Source organism: Sinocyclocheilus grahami, unplaced genomic scaffold (genome assembly GCF_001515645.1).
Source record: "Sinocyclocheilus grahami isolate Dianchi unplaced genomic scaffold, SAMN03320097.WGS_v1.1 scaffold325.1, whole genome shotgun sequence".
Classification (NCBI taxonomy): Eukaryota; Metazoa; Chordata; class Actinopteri; order Cypriniformes; family Cyprinidae; genus Sinocyclocheilus; species Sinocyclocheilus grahami.
This window is the reverse complement of record NW_015505504.1, coordinates 516,054-534,036: the sequence shown is the minus strand read 5'-3', so window position 1 is coordinate 534,036 and position 17,983 is coordinate 516,054. Positions and strand designations below refer to the sequence as shown.

General features: G+C 38.0%; 1 protein-coding gene and 1 long non-coding RNA gene across 2 annotated transcripts; both read left to right on the top strand.

The window, feature by feature from the left end:
- Window positions 1-4,523: 4,523 nt before the first annotated feature.
- On the top strand, window positions 4,524-11,159 carry LOC107602358 (cytoplasmic dynein 1 light intermediate chain 1-like). The gene is made up of 6 exons (XM_016294838.1): window positions 4,524-4,656; window positions 4,885-4,958; window positions 6,657-6,773; window positions 9,163-9,393; window positions 9,563-9,723; window positions 11,043-11,159. Exons 1-6 carry the CDS (start codon window positions 4,553-4,555, stop codon window positions 11,157-11,159), a joined length of 804 nt encoding a protein of 267 aa, XP_016150324.1. The 5' UTR covers window positions 4,524-4,552.
- Window positions 11,160-12,038: 879 nt separating this feature from the next.
- On the top strand, window positions 12,039-15,276 carry LOC107602384 (uncharacterized). The gene is made up of 3 exons (XR_001611032.1): window positions 12,039-12,111; window positions 12,755-12,886; window positions 14,884-15,276. It is a non-coding gene; the product is annotated as an uncharacterized lncRNA (long non-coding RNA).
- The last annotated feature ends 2,707 nt before the right edge of the window (window positions 15,277-17,983 follow it).

Below are 17,983 nucleotides of genomic sequence, written 5' to 3'. Positions count from 1 at the left end.
GATGGCAATCCTTGAAATAATTTGAATTAATTATGTTACACTTTTGAATAGACAAGTTCGAGCATGATAAGTGTGTTGATTAAAATAGAAAACGGGTGACTTGTTAAGTCAGAGACCCCGATAACGTTGCTTTATAATGAAATTGCTCTTCCATCAGGCACCATGTGGAATGAGCTCAGCGTAGTCCTCGTGGGAGAGATTCCCTGGAACACAGAGCGAAGTGTTGACCCCAATACTCTGAGACCATACCACAGAGAACGTGTATCTCTGTGTGTTACTCAATTATTAATACCCTCTGCTTCCTTTGAGTGCCACATTTTTTTTGTTATCATTATTGTTATTTTTAGATAAAAGAGGCCGACATGCCGTTACTGGCGGCTGAAACCCTTCAGAGCCTTATAGCCCTGCAAGATGGACAAAACTATTGCTAGCAACCCCTAGGAGTTCTTGCAAGCAATCCTAAACGTCCCACTTTGGTGCAGTATTTTAATGCACCTGGCCAAATTAATAGAGGTGACTGCATGTGAATAGCCCCCATGCAGTTGTTCACCTATTGCTCATGTACTGCTGTGCTCCTCCAATGTATTTGCATGGCATGTATTTAAATAATCATGGAAAGCATGAAGTTTCCTGTAATATGATGAATAATCAAGTGTTCATGTGGGGCCTGCTGCTGGACAGCCTCATGTGGACCAATGGCCTAGTTTTCATGCTGTTAATTTGAGGTACAAAAGTACATAGAAAACAGATGCAGATCCACCACTGTATGTATATTACATCAAAACCTTTACAAACTCTCACCTCTCCGCAGAAAATGTATTCTAGGCTACCACAGCTAAATGAATCCAGTGAAGCAATCATCAACAGTCATCAAAAGTAGTAAATCAATAGCCTACTTGTATGACTACTTAGAAAAAGTGAACAAATTGTAAAAATAAACAAAGTGTCTAATGTGTGACAAAAAGAGTTTCAGTGCGGCTTCTTTCTTGGTTTTCTGTCAGTTACACCACCTAGGTAAACTCTGCAGGGCTGCGGCTCTCCAGGACTGGAGTTCGCCACCCCTGCTCTAGAGGATGGCAATCCTTGAAATAATTTGAATTAATTATGTTACACTTTTGAATAGACAAGTTCGAGCATGATAAGTGTGTTGATTAAAATAGAAAACGGGTGACTTGTTAAGTCAGAGACCCCGATAACGTTGCTTTATAATGAAATTGCTCTTCCATCAGGCACCATGTGGAATGAGCTCAGCGTAGTCCTCGTGGGAGAGATTCCCTGGAACACAGAGCGAAGTGTTGACCCCAATACTCTGAGACCATACCACAGAGAACGTGTATCTCTGTGTGTTACTCAATTATTAATACCCTCTGCTTCCTTTGAGTGCCACATTTTTTTTGTTATCATTATTGTTATTTTTAGATAAAAGAGGCCGACATGCCGTTACTGGCGGCTGAAACCCTTCAGAGCCTTATAGCCCTGCAAGATGGACAAAACTATTGCTAGCAACCCCTAGGAGTTCTTGCAAGCAATCCTAAACGTCCCACTTTGGTGCAGTATTTTAATGCACCTGGCCAAATTAATAGAGGTGACTGCATGTGAATAGCCCCCATGCAGTTGTTCACCTATTGCTCATGTACTGCTGTGCTCCTCCAATGTATTTGCATGGCATGTATTTAAATAATCATGGAAAGCATGAAGTTTCCTGTAATATGATGAATAATCAAGTGTTCATGTGGGGCCTGCTGCTGGACAGCCTCATGTGGACCAATGGCCTAGTTTTCATGCTGTTAATTTGAGGTACAAAAGTACATAGAAAACAGATGCAGATCCACCACTGTATGTATATTACATCAAAACCTTTACAAACTCTCACCTCTCCGCAGAAAATGTATTCTAGGCTACCACAGCTAAATGAATCCAGTGAAGCAATCATCAACAGTCATCAAAAGTAGTAAATCAATAGCCTACTTGTATGACTACTTAGAAAAAGTGAACAAATTGTAAAAATAAACAAAGTGTCTAATGTGTGACAAAAAGAGTTTCAGTGCGGCTTCTTTCTTGGTTTTCTGTCAGTTACACCACCTAGGTATTTTTTCGTGTACACTTTTTAGCTTCATACAAAATATCAGAATGACTTTTAATTTAAATTTTAAGTTTATCACAGATAAGGTTCATTCAGACAGTTGTTTGTGCATTTTTGACATTTTTAAAATTTATTTTAATGACCCATAAACAACAGTTCAAATTTTAAATACTAGATTGGCCACCTACGATCTTGTAATCTATTGTGTAGTACAGAGAATATTACAGTAACATTTACTACGAATGCGCCCAATCAGCGGCACCACAATGGGATTCAAACTGTACAAGTCCGAAATCTTTTTCAAAAACACTGCTAAAATAGTAATATTTCTTCTGTAGGCATAAAATGTCAAATGTATTCATAAATGTACTTATTTGGCCTCGTATGCATTGAACTGTGAGGTAAAATGATTATTCCATCAATGCGTAAAACATCACCAAATTCAGTGCGTTACGATGTTTTGCTATTAAAGGGATACAACTTACCTGCTGTTTAAGTATAAGAACAAATCCCAAGCGACGCTAGAAAAAGTTCCCTCAGTGTTAAGATCGTGCTGAGTGCAGTTTATGCACTGGACTCATTTTCCATTCGATTCCATGTCCAATTTGTCTACGGTGATAAAAGCAGCTCCATCGGGCTGAGCGTTAAAGGTGATGGATAGTCCGACCCGCAGTCTCCTCTCTCAACATAAGAGCAGGGCAGGCGCGCGCACTCCACTTAACTTCACTGTTTAATCCTCTGCTGTGAGAACTGGAGAGCAAGTGCAGGGTGCGAACACTGTGTAACCCTGCACTCTGGCGGTTACTTTAGTAAATTACAATTGGTGTGAGATTGGTGAGCAGGCGGATACGAGCAGAGCTGGGTATACAAATTGTATATACAAATCACTTACAAATTGTAGTCTGTTACCGATTCCAAATCACATCGTAGTTAGTAACGTGATCCATTACATTACACATTTTAGGTCATATAATCAGACTACCTTTTGATTACTTTTAGATTACTTTTGACCTAACTTGCTTATGGCATTGATTTAAAAAGTATAATCTTGAACCATATTGATATAAAAATCCAAAGAAAAAGAAAATCTTTTCCATTTGTTGTTAACAACAAAAAGTGCATTAAACATTACATTACGTCATACTAGAAACTTGAAGGCAGGTGTGTTGAGGCAAGTCTGAGCTAAACTCTGCAGGACACCGGCCCTCCAGGACCGAGCTTGGAGACCTCTGCATTAGCTAGTGGGGTGAAGGGTTGGCACGATTCCTGGGGTCCATAACAATTTCAGTGGGATTGAAGAATGATCCAGTACAATTAAATGTGCGATTTTTATATTCTGCAGGCTGGTATGGCAGTCAGTCAACTTGCAGAAGTATACAGTGCAGATGCTGCTGTAGAAATAATAGATTTCTCATTCCATTATTAATTTATTCCGTGAGCAAAAACACTCAATAACAGGGATTACCCAGATTAAATGTATCACGTGATCTCAACATGTCTGCCCCCATGAGGTGTAAACTAAAACAGTTTTTGCTGCTACTGATATAACCAGCATCTTTTTCAAATTTTTAATGTGACGTTTTAACTCTATTCTATTCATATTTTCTTTCTTTTTTCTTTCTGTGATGATTTTACATTTCAAATGTCCTCACACTTCTCTGGGAATCTTTGCATAAAAACACTTCTCTGTTTATCCAATTAATACAATGGTTTTATTCTGAATTCATTCATATTCATCCCATGGATTTTTTAAATTGATTTGAGAGGCTTATAATTCTATTCTATTTTATTGTAACCTTATTATATTTAATTATTTTCAATTCTGCACTATTCTAATATATAACTATATTCTATTCTATTCTGATATCCTGAGCTTTGATTCAAGGTGTTATTAAGACTCAGTGGTTTGTTGTTTTTATTTGTATTCATTCCATGGATGGTTAAAAATATAGTGAATTGAGAGGCGTATATTTATATTATATTAAATTAAACATCTTTTTATAATTTATGATTTTCTATTTTTCCCATCATAGATACCAATAAAGAACCTTTTTTAAAGACTCTATTCTATTCTTTTCGTTTCTATTCTATTCTACAAAAATAAAGGTTCTAAGGGGTTCTTGCAGTGATGCCATAGAAGAATCATTTTGGGTTCCTCAAAGAAATGTTCACTAAAAAAAGATCAATTTTTCTCAGTGTGAAGAACATTTTAATAATCTAAAGAAGCTTTTTCCTCTAAAAATACTTTTGTGCAATTGAAAATTGACATGGATATTATAATGGAACCATAGATGCTAATACAGAACCTTTTTAAAGATTCTATTCTATTCTATTCTATTCTATTTTGTTACCCTGAGCTTTAGGACAGTGACTGCGGCTCGCAGTGGTCCACGCCCAGTAGAAAAGCAACGCTCGGCTCTGTGCGACACATCCGGGGCTCATTCAGGGGTGTCACTCAAGCCTGCGAAGATGGCGACGACGGGCAGAAATACACTCCTATCGGTTAGCACAAATGTAAATAACAGCACTTCCGAAAGCCAAAATAACGAGGAGGATGACGGACAGAATTTATGGTAGGCCTAGCCGGTTCTTTTATCCCCCATTCAATCTCGACTGTATGTGCAGAACGCGGCTTTAGGTGGCTCAGAGCCGCATGTGACAGTTGTTAGCCGCTAACTTGCAAATTGCCCCAGCCGGGCAGGTACACACAGGCCAGCCTGAATCAATGGTCGCAGTGATGCATATTCTATAAAGCATTGTGATTTAACAGCTAATGCCACCCTGTGTTCCTCTACGTTCAGGTCATCGATATTGAGTGAGGTGTCGACGCGCTCCCGATCAAAATTGCCGTCAGGAAAGAATGTGGTGGTTATGGGTGGGTGTTTTTTCCTCTGTCACACAAAAATGCCGTTTCATGCTGCTGTGCATCCTATTGAGCTGCATCCAAGCTTTCATTATTATTAAATATCATACAGTGTTGACTGAATGCAAGGGTTTGAACCGGGTTGAACGTACCGATCGCTCGCTCTATATGTGCACTGATGTGATTGTAAGCGTGCTGCTGTTATTGTTATTGGCCACATGTCATTGTCTCCAGTCGTCGCGGTCAGACACCACGCGCACAAAACACATTTGTGCATGCCGCGTACTGTTTTTATATTCGGACATTTATTTCGTCTTAACGATTTGCGTATGGTACGGACTGTCGGGTTTGGAGAATAGAGATAATCTGCACTCTCAGACAGGGGCCGTGTGCTAAAACCTACCGTACCGCCTACTTAGACAGCAACATATGCGTGTTGCGAGGAACAAAATGCTTCATTTGAACTATATTAGATACTAAACAGTCTGTGTGTCATGCTGCTGTGCATCCTATTGAGCTGCATCCAAGCTTTCCTTATTATTAAATAGCATACAGTGTTGACTGCATGCAAGGGTTTGAACCGGGTTGTACGTACCGATCGCTCGCTCTATATGTGCACTGATGTGATTGTAAGCGTGCTGCTGTTATTGTTATTGGCCACATGTCATTGTCTCCAGTCGTCGCGGTCAGACACCACGCGCACAAAACACATTTGTGCATGCCGCGTACTGTTTTTATATTCGGACATTTATTTCGTCTTAACGATTTGCGTATGGTACGGACTGTCGGGTTTGGAGAATAGAGATAATCCGCACTCTCAGACAGGGGCCGTGTGCTAAAACCTACCGTACCGCCTACTTAGACAGCAACATATGCGTGTTGCGAGGAACAAAATGCTTCATTTGAACTATATTAGATACTAAACAGTCTGTGTATGTGGATGATATGCATATTAGAAAGTGCTGTCTATCCGTCTATGATGCCTGAAAATGCTGTCTGGGTAGGCAGCTCACTAGTTTTTGAGACGCAGCCAGTGATTGGCTCGTGTTTGCTGCCTCAGTGCGTGAGCTTTACTCATAGGGCGTCAGACATGATAAACAGCCATGCAAACTCTGTTGACTGTATGCATTTTCAAAAAAATACTTGTTTATTAATATCATTTATTATTCTCCATATTAAGATAATTTAGTTTTATTGAACTTTCTGGAGCTTAATAAAACAATGCCTTTTTCCCGTTTTAATTATGATATAAAATCACAATGTGTTGTCTTGACAAATATATGAATTCACATTAATTCCTTAAATTCTCAAACTACATAAATGAAAAATATATTTTTAAACTATATCTATTTTTTGTAGATTATTTATATATTTAAAGATTATTTATGCGCTTTAATTTTTACATATTCTTTCATTATTTAAATGCTTTAAAAACACTGCCGTCAATTCTCAGTTCACCTGATTTATTAATTGCATAAATTATTTATGTAAAAACGGAAGAGCGAAATGCAGCATTATTATATACTATATATGTTTATTTATATATATTATTATATAACCAATCAATATTATTTCATAATCAAATTAATAAAAAATAATCATATATATAACCATAATCAAATATGCATTATATATGTTTTTTTCAGTATCCAAATGTATCTTAATTTTTTTAAATTGTTTGTTGGTGTGTTAATCTGTTTTGTGTTACAGGTGAGGTGGGGTCTGGTAAAACCACCCTGGTGGCCAAACTACAAGGTGTAGAAGAGTACATGAGGGGCCGGGGCTTAGAGTACCTGTATTTCAATGTTCACGATGATGATATCGATGGTAAATATTAAACCATTGTCTACAGTTTGAGACTGGCAATATATACAGTGGGTATAGAAAAGAATCGGCCACCTTTAAAATTCTAATTTTGTTGCTTTGCAGCCTGAAATGAAGACGGACACAGTTTTTGTTTTATCCAGCTATATTTACTCATTGCAACTTATAACATCCAAGTGAAAGATATAACACCAACAAGACATAAAAAAACAGAATCAATGAGTTGGAAAAAGGATCACCCCCTTGTGTCAGTATTTTGTTGAACCACCTTTTGCTTTAATTACAGCCTTTAGTCTGTTGGGATTAGTCTCTACCAACTTTGCACATCTAGATTTTGCAATATTTGCCCACTTTTCTTTGCAGAACTGCTCAAGTTCAGTTAAATTTGATGGTGAGCGTTTGTGGACTGCAGTCTTCAAGTCATTCCACAGATTTTCATGGGGTTTAAGTCTGGGCTCTGACTAGACCATGCAAGGACGTTCACCTTTTTCTCCTTCATCCACTGTGAGCTCAGTTTTGCTGTGTGCTTTGGTTCATTGTCATGTTGGAAGGTAAACCTTCTTCGCATTGACAACTTCCTGGCAGAGGGCAGCAGATTTTCCTCAAGAATTTGACAGTATTTTGCCCCATCCATTTTTCCTTCTATCCTGACAAGTGCTCCAGTCCCTTCTGCTGAGAAACACCCCCTATAACGGGATATTACCACCGCCATGCTTTACTGTAGGAAGGCTTTTATTTGGATGGTGAGCTGTATTGGATTTCCACTAGACATATCGTTTAGTGTTAAAAAACGATAACCTGTCTACAACTTTATACCGGAGATCTTTTGACAGTCCCTTGCCACCCGTAGTTGATTGTTTGCTTCAGTTGCACTACCAAGGACTGAAATGCTGCAGGAAAGCTCTTTTCATGCTGAGCTAATCAAAATGACCACAGCTGATCACAGTGGAAAGTCAAATGGCTTTTTGTGCCATTGAGAAGGTGATTAGCTGCACCTGAATGCGTTTACAAGTCATTTTTAGGAGGGGCTGATCCTTTTTCCAACATAGGTTGCATTTACACTTGGCATTAACATGCGACCTGTATCCGGATGTTGTCCACATACACATTGAAAAGACAAGTATAAACACTCTTCTGATTGGAATGTTATCCGATCAGCGTGTCCTGGTCCAGAGGTTGTCGAGGAGGCATTGTGATCGGATCTCAGTGTAATGTAAACGCAATCCAGCCATCGTGTCTGCATTTGCAGGTCGACATCATGCAAAACGCCGCCCCCTCTCTCGCGAACTCAGAAAAAAGGGGGAGAACACCTGTGTGGCGCGCTAGTGAAACTCCTACACTTATCTTTGATTTGTAAAATGTCCCGCGACTGAAAATGCTTTTCAAAAGAAAACCCACCACTTCAGGTTGACTTTGCACTGGTCCATTCTCTGCAGACTTATTTAAATATTGCGCAGGAAAGACAGATCTGATCGTTTATCTAGATAAAGAAGTCAGCTGATGTTGCCAAGTGTAAACGCGGCGTGTTCTGATTGACTGATGATCCGATCTGCTTGATCAGATCACGGTGATCGCATGTTAATGCCAAGTGTAAACGCAGCCTCTGATTCTCTAAAAAAAAAAAATCTGACATGTTGGTGTTATCTTTCACTTGGATGCTATAAGTTGCACTGAGTAAATACAGCTGGATAAAACAAAAACTGTGTCTTCATTTCAGGCTGCAAAGCAACAAAATGTGATTATTTTAAAGCGGTGATTCTTTTCTACACCCACTGTAGACCAATGTTAGATGTGTAACCTTAAATGACACTGAATTAGAGAAGCTGGTTGTGATCCACTACAACCAATCAATTCGTTGAATGGTTTTTAACACTGCAGCATTTTGAAGCAGTGTTTTAGTAATTAGGTTAGTAGATTGGTTACATCCTTTATTGCATTGGAAAAGTGTTGGCTGTGAATAAGAAAATATGCCATAATTGAGTACTGAGGTAACACTTTACAATAAGGTGCCATTTGTTAACATTAGTTAATGTACAGTATTAACTAACATGAACTAACAATGAACACTACATTTGTTACAGTTTTTATTAATCTTTGTTAATGTTAATGAAAATACAGTTATTCATTGTTTGTTCATGTTAGTTCACAGTGCATTAACTAATGTTAACAAATACAAATTTTGATTGTAATAATGTATTACTATATGCATCATTAAGCATGTTTTAAGTCAACTTGAAGCATAAATACTATTTTTAATAATATTCTTTTGCCAACAAGCAGTCAAGCATAGTTATCAGTGACATTTGTCATTCTTACTACAGAGGCAGCCTAATGACCAACAGTAGGTAATTTAATAAAGACGCGCTAAATCTAATCAAGCTCTTTTTGTCAGATCATGCACGGTGTAATGCATGGGTGCTGGATGGGGACCTGTACCACAAAGGCCTGCAGAAATTCGCCGTATCGACGGAGAACCTGGAGGACTCGCTGGTTCTATTTGTGGTTGATCTGTCCCGGCCCTGGCTGGCCCTCGATTCGCTGCAGAAATGGGGCAGTGTTGTGAGGGATTTTGTGGACAAGCTCAGAGTTCCCCCTGAAACCATGAGAGAGCTGGAGCACAGATGTGAGTAGTGTCTTTGTGTGTGTGTGTTCACATGCTAAGTACCCTGTAGGACTGGTAATGTGGGGATGCATTTTGATCTGTGATAGTCCTATATATCTCTGCAGGCGGTGTTGACAGTTCTTATACTTGCATGAATAGTTTGCAGTGGGTAAATACTGTATGTATGCAGTGGTGAAGCAGTTTCAGGAATATGTGGAACCAGGAAGTGACCTGGATGCTGTGCCCCAGAGAAGGAATCCTGAGTCAGAAGAAGAGGGCGTCCTGCTGCCGCTGGGAGACAATGCACTCACACACAACCTGGGCCTGCCTATAGTGGTGGTCTGCACTAAGGTACAGCGGCTGCCTCAAATCACCTGTAGACACATTTTAATTACATGTCACAAAACTGCATGCATTTATACACTACCTTTCAAAAGTTTGGGATCATTAAGATTTTTTAAGAAGTCTTATGCATTTATTTAACAGAAAATACAGTAAAAACCGTAATATAGTGAAAGATTATTACAATTGAAAATAACTGTTTTCTATTTTAATATATTTTAAAGTGTAATTTATTCCTGTTGTCAAAACTGAATTTTCAGCATCATTACTCCAGTCTTCAGTGTCACGTGATCATTCAGAAACCATTCTAATGTGCTCATTTGCTGCTCAATATTTATTATTATTATTATTATCAATGTTATAAACAGTTGCACTGCTAAAAATGTTTGTGGGAGCTGTGATACATTTTTCAGGATTGTTTGGTGTATAGAAAATTTGAAAGAACAAATTTCTTTGAAATAGAAATCTCAATGATAAATCTCATTAAACAGTAAACATTATAAATCTACGGAGCCCCTAAAGGGACATGGTGGTGGAAAAAATATGGGGTGGGAGGAAATAAATTTTTTTTTAGAATCTTTTGCGTTCTCTCGCAAAACTTTTGCATTCCCCCGAGAAACTTTGCGTTCTCTCGCAAAACTTTTGCGTTCTCTCTCAACTGTTGCGTTCCCTCGCAAAGATATTTGTATTCTCTCACAAAACGTTTGCGTTCCCTCGCAAAGATATTTGCGTTCTCTCGCAAAACCAGTTGAGTTTGAACAAACACTTCCTGTTTACTTTACAGCTTGCAGTGGTTCATACAGCCTGAAGAAATAGTCAGTCCTTAGTTCGAGTCACGGTTTTACAGTTTATTAATAAATTATACTACATAGCCTACAGGAAAGCAGATAAGCCCAGAATATGAACAGAAAGCGCTAAATTGCACGTTAAGCATTTTCCTCTCATATAGAAGACGTACGCTTAACGTGGCTTAATGAAGACGGTGATAAAGAAAAGACCAAATATGCTATAGAAATTATTACCAATATATACTGTGTACATGCAAGCAGATGAGCCCAAATTATTAGCTGAATTGCACGAGAAACGCATTTTCTCCCGTGCTGGCTTAATATAAGATAACACAAAAAGCCCAAATTGTATGTTTTAAAAAAATATTGAAAAGATCATTAGGTCAGGCAAGCAATCCATTAAGCCACAGTTTTCTTTATAATATTTTTTTCTACGGGGGATAAAACACGTGAAACTTTGCACATTCCTTCCATATTCTGGGCTCATTTCTGTGCTGCGTAATATATTTTATTAATATACCAGATTTGGTCTTTTTATAGCACCGTCTTCGTCCATTAAGCGTTTTCTATAGGGGAGGGTACATGCAAGCAGATGAGCCCAAATTATTAGCTGAATTGCACGAGAAACGCATTTTCTCCCGTGCTGGCTTAATATAAGATAACACAAAAAGCCCAAATTGTATGTTTTTAAAAAATATTGAAAAGATCATTAGGTCAGGCAAGCAATCCATTAAGCCACAGTTTTCTTTATAATATTTTTTTCTACGGGGGATAAAACACGTGAAACTTTGCACATTCCTTCCATATTCTGGGCTCATTTCTGTGCTGCGTAATATATTTTATTAATATACCAGATTTGGTCTTCGTCCATTAAGCGTTTTCTATAGGGGAGAAAAAAAACTAAACGTGCACTAGCACATTGCGTTAAAATTCTGGGCTATTCTGCTTTATTAATAGTAATATTGTTAATAAGGTTATTAATATCAATAGTGTTACTAGTATTAATGGTAATTATTAATACAGAATTTGGTCCTCCACTGTCACTGTTTTAGTACATTAAGCCACATTAAGGCCGTGCCTTGAACTAAGCACTGACTGTATTTCTTTATACTTGATCCAAGTTCAAAATAAAACTCTATGAACTGCTCCATTGAGAACATACAAAGCTGTATGAACCACTGCATGCTGTAAAGTATCCTAAACGGGAAGTGTTTGTCGGAACTCCACTTTTGCGAAAGAATGCAAATATCATTAATACAGAATTTGGTCCTCCACTGTCACTGTTTTAGTACATTAAGCCACATTAAGGCCGTGCAAAGAACTAAGCACTGACTGTATTTCTTTATACTTGATCCAAGTTCAAAATAAAACTCTATGAACTGCTCCATTGAGAACATTCAAAGCTGTATGAACCACTGCATGTTGTAAAGTATCCTAAACGGGAAGTGTTTGTCGGAACTCCACTTTTGCGAAAGAATGCAAATATCTTTGCAAAAGAATGCAAAAGTTTTGCGAGGGAATGCAAACATTAACCGTTCAGCGGCAGCTAATGTGGCAAACGTCATGCCCATGCAATCAGGTACCAAGAAGATTGATCCCAACATGAAAGGTGTGTATGAGTGCGCCATATTCAGGATTCATGCCTCCGTTTCCTCTCCATCTTTCTCGGTCTCTTTCCTTCTGCATTCCTTCCTGTACTGTCTCTCCTCGGCTGCATCTTTCCAACTACTGGGAGCAACAGCTTTTGGAGTCACACCTTTCTAGTTCTTGGGGATTTATTTAATCCAGTCTCTGGATCTGGTTTCATGGCTTTCACCACTCTCTCATCTTGGGAAGAATGTGACCATCAACATGAGATCCCATCTTCATTCATGTGGCAAAGATTGTGTATAGACTTATGGGAGAAAATCTTGTTTACTTTAGGAAGCACTGATCATGAATGACACTTTGACTGTTTCAGGACTCTTCCTGTGTGTAGATACGGAGGACTTTACTCTCATAGGTTCAGATCATAGAATAATTGCTGGCATGTTTGGAGAGGATTAGTAGAGCTTGTTGGGATTAAAGCCTGTTTCCTTGCTGAACTTCTCTCAGACTTACATTTCGGCTTTTTCCTTTGCACACGTTTTTAATTCTAGCTTAGGGTTTGGTAGATATTACTGTGTTGCACTGACCTGAAACTAGTTTAGGCTAGTATCTCCAAGAGTTTCAGCTTGTATGCTTGTGCTAATTATTGTCATTTCTTGTGGCAGGAGGTCAGACCAGCGAGGGCGTGCTAGCTAACTTCTTCAACAGTCTGTTGACTAAGAAAGCAGGCTCACCCGGCCCGGGCGGCCAACCCACAGGAGGAGGGAGCAACACGCCAGGAACAGTCCGCAAGTCAGGTGAGCGATCCTCTGTGACAATATAACCCCTTTATTCATATCTATGTCCACTATCATGGTGAATTTGAAGTGTTTTGACTTGGAGAGTTTGAGTTTTGTATTTCAAAACAAGACATTTTTATATAAAACCTGTTTTACATGGTATGAGGTGGCATGTTGACTCCTATCAGTACCATCGTGCAGGATTAAACAATTTTGTATTTTCACAACTTCATTGACCAATATGAAATTTTATTAAAAGTAAAATCTTACTGACCTCAAACTTTTGAACGGTAGGGTATATACTATAAAGCAAACAGCATTTAGCTTTATTAGGTCAGCACTGATGGTGTAAGGACCCTCTTGAAATTGCTGTTTATTACATTTTTTGTTGTTGTAATTTTTAATAAAATATTCTTTAAATTTAGTCAGCATTTTGTCATGTCATTTTCATTGTTTTTAGTAATTTCTACTGAGCTAAAATGGCATATAATTTTTAGTTGATGAGAAATATTCAGACATTTTATATATATATATATATATATATATATTTACATTTAGCAGACGCTTTTATCCAAAGCGACTTACAAATGAGGACAATAGAAGCAATCAAAATCAACAAAAGTGCAATCTCAGTGAGCTTAATGCAGTACATGTAGGAAGTTTTTTTTTTATCATATAATAAATAAAAAGAAAACATAGAATAGAGCAAGCTAGTGTTAGATGCCTTTTTTGCTTTTGTTAATCAGAAGTCAGAATTATAATTGTATAATAAATAAAAAGAAAACAACTAGAATGCAAAAAGATTAGAGAAGCAAGTGTTAGTTGTTAGTTTTTTTTTAAAGAAAATAATCAGTTAGTAAATAAATAGAGTGCAAGTCTAAAAGGGGCTAGTTATTATTTATATTTATTTTATTTTTTTATAAAGAATAGAATTAGAATAGAGAGTGCTAGAGTTAGAGGGTCAAATAAAGATGGAAGAGATGTGTTTTTAGCCGATTCTTGAAGATGGCTAAGAACTCAGCTGCTGGGATTGAGTTGGGCAGCTCATTCCACCAGGAGGGAACATTTAATGTAAAAGTCTGTGAAAGTGATTTTGTGCTTCTTTGGGATGGCACAATAAAGCAACGTTCACTTGCAGAACGCAAGCTTCTAGAGGGCACATAAGTCTGAAGTAATGAATTTAGGTAAAGGGGTGCCGAGCCAGTGGTGGTTTAATTTGTAGGCAAACATTAATGCCTTAAATTTTATGCGAAATACAGATTGAGGTGAGATTGATATTAATATATAAATTTTAAAATGTATCCACTATCTCACCTTTATTATCATTAACAAAATCAGAAAATCCATTATGAACTTTTTCATCAGTAAGTTTACAAAATTTAGATGAATTTAATACATTATATGGAGAAGAAAATGACATTTTATTTTGTTAATCTGGTTTTTCTCTCACTGGAACTCTGAATGTGTTATTTACAGTAATCATCTAATTCAAGGACGCTAGCATTGAGCTGAAGCAGTAGCGTTACACTGGCATTGAGACATTCACACCACCTCAGTGGTGACAAGATCTCAATCTAATCACATACCATGTAAAATGACCTTTTCAACTATTGAATCTGAGGAAATTCACTCTAATATATTATACCAATTGGACTCAGGCCTGTTTTTGAGGCTCTCCACCATTTTTTCAACATCAGTTTCTTCAAAGTAGTAGTTTGACCATGTCAACATATGAAAACACCCTGTTTCTGTGAGCCTTGGAGTGTTTTTTTTTGTCTTAAATTAAAAATATGCAGCCTTTAGAAAGAATTGTGTTGACACAGTAGATGATAGAAGCTTGATGTTGCAAATGATGGAGGTCTATGAGATTATCTTCAAAACACTTCAAATCTTGTCTTGTTCATGTTGTACACATGTGAAGTCACTGAAGTTTGTCCCGTTTTCCCTTTTTGTTTGTTTGTCCTTATATTGTCCTCATCACCCTCCTCTCCTGCACCTTTATCCTCCCATCCCAGATCTTTGACATCAGCGACGGTAAAATAAATATATTTGATAATCTCATCTGCATGTTCAGCTAAAAACCCCACTAATCATTGAAGCTAACATGCTGTCACCATCCTTGTTCTTCTCAGTGCATCAGATTACTGAGTTATAACCCAGTAATCTAACACAAAACTCAACAGAGCAAATTAGCTTACACAACCTCCTTAACGGAATGAAAATTGTCTTCACTTACTTGCCCTCATGTTGTTCCAAACCTGTATGACTGACTTTCTTCTATGGAACTAAGGCTGTGACGGTATGGGATTTTTCTTACCGCGGTGAAGACGCAACAAATCACCGCGGTTTGGCGGTTAATCGTAACCCCCTCCCCCTCCCTCAGCCGCCGCGGAAATATGACTTAAGAAGCATGCAGCTTGTAAATGAACATGGAAATGAATAATAATAATAAAGCAGACTTCTTTATTATTAAAACAGCAAATTATATTAACAATAATAAAATAAAAATATATTTATTTCGACTTTCAACTCGATATCTTTTGCGTTTAATATAAATTATGGAACAGTTTTTAATCATTTAACAGTAAATTATCATTAATATTATTTAACTTAAGGCTACATTTATAAAAAAATATTAAAGTGGAGCATAAAAGAGGCTTTTTTTCTGATTTGGGTTTTTCAAAGTGCAACACAAAGGAACATCAGGAACATCATTGTTAAACTACTGGGCCGCTTAAGTGAATCGGCAAGTCCTGCTGCTTTATTTTTCAGTCTTCAAGTTTCTTGCCAGGAAAACCAACATGTTCACTTTGGCTAGTTTCAGTCGAAGATCTTAACGGAGTGACAATGTTGTCAGCCGCACTGAATACACGCTCCGAGGGAGCACTCGTAGCACATATAGTCAGGGCCGTTTCTAGCCAATTTGACAATCTCTACACACATAAATTAATTTTATTACATTTTGATTTGGATACTATATACTATACTACTACATATTGTTTAGATATTATCAATGGCTACTTTTTTGTCTTTATCTGTTTTTTGTTCAATTTTTTTGTTGTTTCTTGAAACATTGATTTAAAGTATCAGTTATTGCATTATTATTTCAGTCAAACCTATAAAACCCCTTTGTTACCCCAAACTACATATAAAAGCTTTATCAGTGGCATAAAAGTAACCAATGCAGCTACTTAATCATTTGCTACTCGTTAACGCGTTAACGTCCCCTTTAAATAACGTGACACTCTGCCCTCTATGACGCTGCTCCCATTAAGCGCTGTTGGAAGTGAATGAATTGATTCAGCATTTCGACATCTCCGTAAGGATGCATTTAACTTGACAAAGCGGTCTAATAAAGGATGTATTGATCTCGTGAATTAGCTAATTTTACTATACAAATACAAATATGAATGTTAAAGTTTATATGGGAATATTATATGACACTTTAACAATGCATTGGCGCAAAAAACGCGCACCTTTTTGGACAAATCTGCCACAAATATTTGGACAAAAGTGCCACAAATACTGCCTAAACAAAATACTGATTTTGTGCACTTTATTTACTGTACCAATATTTTAAATTGGCCTTTGAACTTAGCTTTATTGCATGGCAAAAAAAAAGTGTTACCTTGCCAAAGCACTGACAGAGCCCACTGATCTAATGGCGTTGTTGAGTGCTCCAAATGCAAACTTTGCATGCAACAATCAGGCAGCAATTGACAGTACTCTGATCCAGTGGCATACAGGCATCGTCAGATTGACCGTACTCTAGCCCAATAATGTTGAGGGATCCAGTGGGTGCGGCAGTCATATTTCAGGGTGACCGTGCCACTCTTTATCACAATCCTGCTAAAAGTGCCAGTACGTGCGCTCATTGGCGCCCCTTCAGCTGGTGGTGCCCTAGGCGACCCCCTAGCCCGCCTATGCCTAGAAACGGCCCTGCATAACTTTCGAAAGAAGAGGGAATCGAGCCTGATTATCCCGCCACCAGGCAAGCGGATCAGAGTGCAGCTCGAGGGCTTCCTCGTGCAAATACCTTGCGACTTCAGTGTCTGCACGGATTCTTTTTGGGACCGGATTGGAGGACTGTGCTTTTCTCTTTCCAAGCAGGTCCGCAAGATTAATTTTTTTTGGAGGAGGAGGAGATGGTGCACGTCCTTCTTCTCCCTCTCCAGCCGCCGAGGTACGCATGGCACCTTCTCCATCCCCACCATCACTCCGCTCATCGGGCATTGCCAACATCTCCTCCAGGAGCACATCTTTAACGTCATCTCCGGGGTTGATGTCCCTGTATCTTGGATCAATTAATGTGGCCTTTGCCAACAGTTGCTGTGTTGCAGGTGCACTATATTTGTCTTCCATGACGCTAACCATTTTTCTTTTTAGGTTGTGCGTCAACTCCGTGTCTTATAAAACGCAAATTATAATCGGGCCTGTTTTTAGGCTTTTCCTTATTTTTATATTTTAGAGATCCATCAGTTATGGTGATGAAAAAAATTACTTGCCATCTCCTCATTAGATGTGCCTTTAGAGAGAAATGCACGGATTACATAATGAAAGAGTTTCTATTTCCGATTTGAATTATTTCGTTTTAAAGTAGTAATTTAAAGCTTTCTATATATTCTTTATCATGTCTGTGAGGCAATTCGTTGAGTTTAGGTTCATCATTGTGAAGCGCTCCTGTTCAAGCCAGAGACGGCAGAAAGCGTTTGTTTTCTTTATTTTATAAAAGCACAAAGTTTTGTTGATATTGTGAGTGCACACAAATAAAAGTAGACCCTTTACAGTTTGAAATGACGTATTACCTTTATGAGCTAAAATGACTGCCTATTCTAAGTTGTTTCCACTGTTAGAAAAAAATGCAAGTGATAGCGCTGGCAACTCCATGTCCTGCAGAGCGCGCTTCAGCTTCCACTCTCCGCAAACGATTGGATATGCGTCTAACAGTGCACATTTATCTAGGTTAAACATTTAAACAAACATTGTGATATGCTTGAACTGTTTTATATCTATAGATTTTATTTTAGGCAAGTCGTGATGATTTATGAAGGCTAAATTGATCAAACATAAGCTATGATCAACTCATTGTCTGCCGCTTGCTGCTTGGTCGTTACT